This window comes from Oncorhynchus kisutch, linkage group LG29, assembly GCF_002021735.2.
Source record: "Oncorhynchus kisutch isolate 150728-3 linkage group LG29, Okis_V2, whole genome shotgun sequence".
NCBI classification, from domain to species: domain Eukaryota; kingdom Metazoa; phylum Chordata; class Actinopteri; order Salmoniformes; family Salmonidae; genus Oncorhynchus; species Oncorhynchus kisutch.
Genome location: NC_034202.2, coordinates 26,889,588 through 26,896,151, shown reverse-complemented (window position 1 = coordinate 26,896,151; position 6,564 = coordinate 26,889,588). Strand labels below are relative to the sequence as shown.

Here is a 6,564-nt window from a genome sequence, read left to right as displayed (position 1 = left end):
ATACTGTAGAATAAATCATTAAATGTAATATCGATGTTTTAGTCATCAAACTGATTATTCTCTCCATTGACTCCACTCTCCTTTGTGCTTACAACAAAACACTGTGCTAACTGGCTACTGTCCTGTCCAATACTCCCAATAATATACTAGCTGACAGCCACTCCTTACACCAGGAGGGCAACAGTTACCAAGACAACACCAAGTCACATGGCAACCCACACAGTCACCCAGGTGAACAACACATCCTGTCCTCTATAAATAGCATCTCTGGGCTGGTATTTGTTTACTGTTTGTGGGGAGGGTGAGGGACACTAAGTTGGACAGAAAATGAGACTAAACTCACCTAAACAATTTTCCAAACACATTTCAAAATCATGGCATGATATATTTTAATATAACAAAATCGAAGAATTACATGAAGATCAGCGGCAAACATACGGATGCACAGAATTTTAAGCAGCCATCCTGTGAATTCATGTAGGTAGGCCCTCAAGGACCACGTTGCAGACTGGACTCACTAGACAGAGAGAGAGACAGATACAAATTCCATCTAGACACTGTTGCCCTAGAGCACACAAAAAACTATACATACCTTGGCCTAAACATCAGCACCACAGGTAACTTCCACAAAGCCGTGAACGACCTGAGAGACAAGGCAAGGAGGGCATTCTATGCCATCAAAAGAAACATAAATTTCAACATACCAATTAGGATTTGGCTAAAAATACTTGAATCAGTCATAGAGCCCATTGCCCTTTATGGTTGTGAGGTCTGGGGTCCGCTCACCAACCAAGACTTCACAAAATGGGACAAACACCAAATTGAGAATTCTGCAAAAATATCCTCCGTGTACAACGTAGAACGCCAAATAATGCATGCAGAGCAGAATTAGGCCGATACCCACTAATTATCAAAATCCAGAAAAGAGCTGTTAAATTCTACAACCACCTAAAAGGAAGCGATTCACAAACCTTCCATAACAAAGCCATCACCTACAGAGAGATGAACCTGGAGAAGAGTCCCCTAAGCAAGCTGGTCCTGGGGCTCTGTTCACAAACACAAACACAAACACACACTACAGAGCCCCAGGACAGCAGCACAATTAGACCCAACCAAATCATGAGAAAACAAAAAGATAACTACTTAACACATTGGAAAGAATTAACAAAAAAACAGAGCAAACTAGAATGCTATGTGGCCCTACACAGAGAGTACACAGCGGCAGAATACCTGACCACTGTGACTGACCCAAAATTAAGGAAAGCCTTGACTATGTACAGACTCAGTGAGCATAGCCTTGCTATTGAGAAAGGCCGCCGTAGGCAGACATGGCTCTCAAGAGAAGACAGGCTATGTGCTCACTGCCCACAAAATGAGGTGGAAACTGAGCTGCACTTCCTAACCTCCTGCCCAATGTATGACCATATTAGAGAGACATATTTCCCTCAGATTACACAGATCCACAAAGAATTCGAAAACGAATCCAATTTTGAAAAACTCCCATATCTACTGGGTGAAATTCCACAGTGTGCCATCACAGCAGCAAGATTTGTGACCTGTTGCCACGAGAACAGGGCAACCAGTGAAGAACAAACACCATTGTAAATACAACCCATATTTATGCTTATTTATTTTATCTTGTGTCCTTTAACCATTTGTACATTGTTAAAACACTGTATATATATATATATAATATGACATTTGTAATGTCTTTACTGTTTTGAAACTTCTGTATGTGTAATGTTTACTGTTAATTTTTGTTGTTTTTCACTTTATATATTCACTTTGTATGTTGTCTACCTCACTTGCTTTGGCAATGTTAACACATGTTTCCCATGCCAATAAAGCCCTTGAATTGAATTGAATTGAATTGACAGAGAGAGAGAGAGACAGAGACAGAGAGAGAGAGAGAGAGAGAGAGAGAGAGAGAGAGAGAGAGAGAGAAAGAGAGAAAGAGAGAGAGAGAGAGAAAGAGAGAAAGAGAGAGAGAGAGAGAGAGAGAGAGAGACAGAGAGAGACAGAGAGAGAGAGGGGGGGGGGGGGGAGAGACTTATGGTCCAATGCTTTGAGCGAGACCAGCTAGTACCAATGTGATATATGAAACTTCTCAGAAGCAACATGCATCACTGATACATATATGATGCATCACTGATACATATATGATGCATCACTGCTAGTGAAATGCCCACCATCACCATTATTATCTTTAATACAAAGCTAAATACAAAACATTCATAGATCCACATGTTCTTCGTCTAACAGAGGCACTATAGTTCACTACCTGACCTCTCAACAAAACCACAATCATCTAACTCAGTCTTCATAAACATTGTATTTCCATGATCACTTAAACTGTACATGTATCGCCAAGAATCACTCTTCAGTGTTTGTGGGACAATTAATCAGCTCACACCTACAGACCAACACTAACTCACTCCTCCTCTTCTCTTCCACTTCCTCTGAGGAATGAGGGCTAAGAGAAAAAAGTCTGGAGGAGGACAGTGTGTGTGTGTGTGTGTGTGTGTGTGTGTGTGTGTGTGTGTGTGTGTGTGTGTGTGTGTGTGTGTGTGTGTGTGTGTGTAGCCTACTCACCGTCATAATTGACTATGATGATGGCGAGCATGTAATCCTTCCCCAGCATGGTGAGAGTTGTTCCTTCCGTCCTGGCCCCCGGGTTAGCTGCAACACATTCCAAGCAGCCAGGGACACACTCGCATGCCAAGAGGATTAAAATCTTCACTCCACTCTCTATCTCCGTCTGTGTCACTCTCTCCTCTCTATGTGCAAGCCCTGGCCAGCACTCTGAGTAAAAGCTATAAAAATATAATCCCTTCTCCCTCTCTGTCTTGATGATCTCGCTCTCTGTCTTGAAGAGCTTTATCTCTGTCTTGAAGATCTCCCTCTCTGTCTTGAAGATCTCCCTCTCTGTCTTGAAGTTCTCCCTCTCTGTCTTGAAGAGCTTTATCTCTGTCTTGAAGATCCCCCTGTCTGTATTGATAATCTCTGTCTTTCTCTCTGTCTTGATGATCTCTCTCTGTCTTGAAAATCTCCCTCTCTGGTTTGATGATATCTCTCTCTCTCTCTCTCTCTGTCTTTATGATCTCTCTCTGTAATGATGAACTGTCTCTCTGTCTTGATGATCTCTCTCTGTCTGTCTTGATCTCTGTGTCTGTCTTGATGATCTCTCTCTGTCTGTCTTGATCTCTGTGTCTGTCTTGATGATCTCTCTCTCTGTCTGTCTTGATCTCTCTCTCTGTCTGTCTTGATGATCTCTCTCTCTGTCTTGATGATATCTCTCTATCTCTGTATCTGTGCTGGAGGGATGCTGTTTGTTATACTGCTGCCGCCTATCGTTTCTCTCTCTCTCTCTTTCTGTATTGTGCTCAGTGGTGCCTGCAGCTTCGGCCACTCCCCCTCCTCTTTCCCCCCACCCCTTACCTCTCTCACACACACTCTAGCTTTTTCTCTCTCTCCCTCCCTCCCTCTCTGATTGTCCCCTGGCGCTCTCTCTCTCTCTCTCTCTCTCTCTCTCTCTCTCTCTCTCTCTCTCTCTCTCTCTCTCTCTCTCTCTCTCTCTCTCTCTCTCTCTCTCTCTCTCTCTCTCTCTCTCTCTCTCTCTCTCTCTCTCTCTCTCTCTCTCTCTCTCTCTCTCTCTCTCTCTCTCTCTCTCTCTCTCTCTCTCTCTCTCTCTCTCTCTCTCTCTGCCTTAAGGACGGCTGGGCAGGAGGCAGAGAACATGTACTTTAGGGACAAGGGTGAAGTGCACACCAACAAACAGACCTAAAATCGTACTTTTCTAGAATATAGAATACATACTATAGGAATATGGAGGCCAATAAAAGGGCAATACAGAAACCAAAACAAACACACTTCCTCAAACAGTTAATACGATTGGTGTAGCCTATATCAAGTGTCTGTGTAGCGAGGGAGCTGTAATAGGATTTAATTCAATTTGAGATGGGATACACACACCTCTCTGTGTAAATGGGATGTCTCAGGAAGATTAGTGACATAAATCTATCCCACACAAAGAACCCGCATCTGTCATGGTCTACTGTTTTAAAAAATATATATTTGGGAGGGCAATATTAAGAGCGCTTTTTTATAGCAATGCCAGCAACATTTAAATCTTCATTTTCCTGATGGGGGCCTCTCTATGCTAAGGTGTTGGGAGCAGAGGTGTTCTACAAGCAGCATCCCTTAAAGGGAATTACTGTAGCTTTTCTAAAACGTCTCATTTCCCTAGATGCAACGTTTTAGTGTAATTAAATTGATGGCCATCAATCTGACAGTAAAGTGATCCTTATCCCAGTCTCCACAAATCAACTGAGCAGAAATTGCTGGTTGGCTCGGCAGGGCAACGTAAGACAGAGAGATTGTATGTCATTCTATGGCCAGTACAATTTGATGAATGATGAATTATCAACAACAAAAAAGACTCCCTAGCTGCATATAGCCAACTAAATTGTACTGAGCATGCTTATACGGAAAGTGAAAAACATTTGACTGCCATTGGCTACACATTGTCTACAGTTCCATCCTACATTATTTCTATGGTCCACCTTAATCAGCATCCACGTCTTGAAAGCTCACACTGCCCGTCATCGTCCAGTCTGCTTGCGTCATCCGAATCTCACCTCCACTTGAATTGCCGTGGCAACCACCTCCCAGCTCGCGTGTAGCATGCACCCCTTGATAGCACATGATGAGGGGAGAGTGCGCGCTGCGCGATCGTTCTATGCAGACGATACAAAGTTTGCCTGACGACAAACTGAAGTCTTCCTCTGCTCTATGTTCGCTCAGAGATACTTTTGAGGAGATGGGAAACTCCATTGTGAACGTTGACCATGCGTCGTCAATGGGTAGCGCGGTGCATTCTGGACGATTCTTAGACAAGGAGCGCACTCATTCAATTGGAGTCTATTGGGCGCTAGCTGAAAAACCCAACGTTAGCATGAATAGAGCACCACAGTATGAGTCATAATACACAAAACCTAGCGGTCAAACAGGAAAATGTTTCCAATCATTTTCCCACAAGTTCTTAACTGACTTGACTAGTTAAATAAAGGTAAAATAAATAGGGGATTTTAGAAACACTTAAAATAAGGGCTGTATTTCATGTAAACTTACCCTGGTGTGACATATTGATAACCTTGTAAATCTCTTCAGGACAAGGTAACTTTTATCAATATATTTGCCTCTATTTACCCCCAACAAATGAATTGCTAATTAGCCGCTAATGTGGCTATCATAAATAGCTGCAAATGCCATGATGATCTGAACAAGACTGCCAAATCAAGGCAAAGGTAAGAATCTCTGGATTAAACGGGCAGCAGGGAGCCTAGTGGTTAGAGTGTTGGGCCAGTAACTGAAAGGTTGCTGGATCGAATCCCGGAGCTGACAAGGTAAAAATCTGTTGTTCTGCCCCTGAACAAGGCAGTAGGTCGTCATTGTAGATATGAATGTGTTCTTCACAGACTTGCCTAGTATTAAAAAAATACAATCTGATTTTAGATAAATTGGCAATTCTGTACAATTAACACAATACTGGTTAGCAAAGGCATCAGCTAGAGGTGACATGCAGGAGCTTGTGAGATTTGTAGTTTTGCATGTCTACTTTGATGCTAATTATCATTTTCGAATCAGACAGAGACTAATATATTGATAAGTCGCCTTGTCCAATAGAGATTTGCATGATTATCAAAACGTAATTGCAGAGGTAAGCCTACACGAAACACAGACCTTATTTTAAGTGTTTCTAAAATCCCCTATGGGAAAACTGAATGGAGAAAAAAATATTGGAACCATTTCCCTGTTTGACTGCTAGGTTTTATGGGTACTATGACATCTCCACTGTGGGGCTCTATTTCGTGATGTGAGATAATTAACTTGTTCTCTGTAATATCGTATAGCTTTGGAATCGTGCCATTACACATTATTTCAAGGGAAAAGGGCAGGTTTCTAGACTCATATGGTGCGTTCAAAACAACTGAGAACTCTGGAAATCTTATACTTCCGACTTCAATGCATTCAAGACAACTGGGAACTTATTTTTAAAAACTAGCTCTGACTGAAATCTTTTTGAATGGTCATCCAACTCGGAATTCCAAGTCGGAAACTCTTATCATTCTAGAGCTCTGACTTTCCAACCTGAAGATCATCTGCGTCATGATTTGACCTTGTTTTTTTTCCAGTTTCCATTTGTCTTGAAAGCAACAATACCCTGACTTTTGGTGCTTTCAAGACAACTGGGAACTCTGAAAAATATGAGGTTGGGTTGAAAAGTCTGAGCTCGAGAAAGAGGCTTGAGTTCCCGGGTTGGAATTCCGAGTTGGATGACTGTTCAAAAGATTTTTCGAAGTTGGAGCTCGTTTTTTTCCCAGTTCCTAGTTGTTTTGAAAGCACTGACGTCAGATATGACAGAAATCTGAGATTTCTGAGTTCCCAGTTGTTTTGAACGCAGCATTTGAGAACGGATTGCGTGACGATTAGTTTAGCAACTGCGTGACGCAACATGACTACGTGAACGCGACTGGTCAACGGTCTGCTGGGTGGGGCGTTACA

General features: G+C 42.3%; 1 protein-coding gene across 4 annotated transcripts in view; it reads right to left on the bottom strand.

The window, feature by feature from the left end:
• Positions 1-3,505, bottom strand: part of LOC109873852 (amyloid-beta A4 precursor protein-binding family B member 3) — a 28,419-nt gene extending 24,914 nt beyond the window's left edge. For all 4 annotated transcript variants that reach the window (XR_004206185.1, XR_004206186.1, XM_031809466.1 and 1 more), the window contains exon 1: positions 2,593-3,505. Coding sequence is in view for 2 of the 4 variants with exons in the window: in XM_031809466.1 (XP_031665326.1) it covers positions 2,593-2,641 (49 nt within the window). In the remaining 2 variants the exon portion in view is untranslated. The remainder of the gene's footprint in view (positions 1-2,592) is intronic.
• Positions 3,506-6,564: the final 3,059 nt, after the last annotated feature.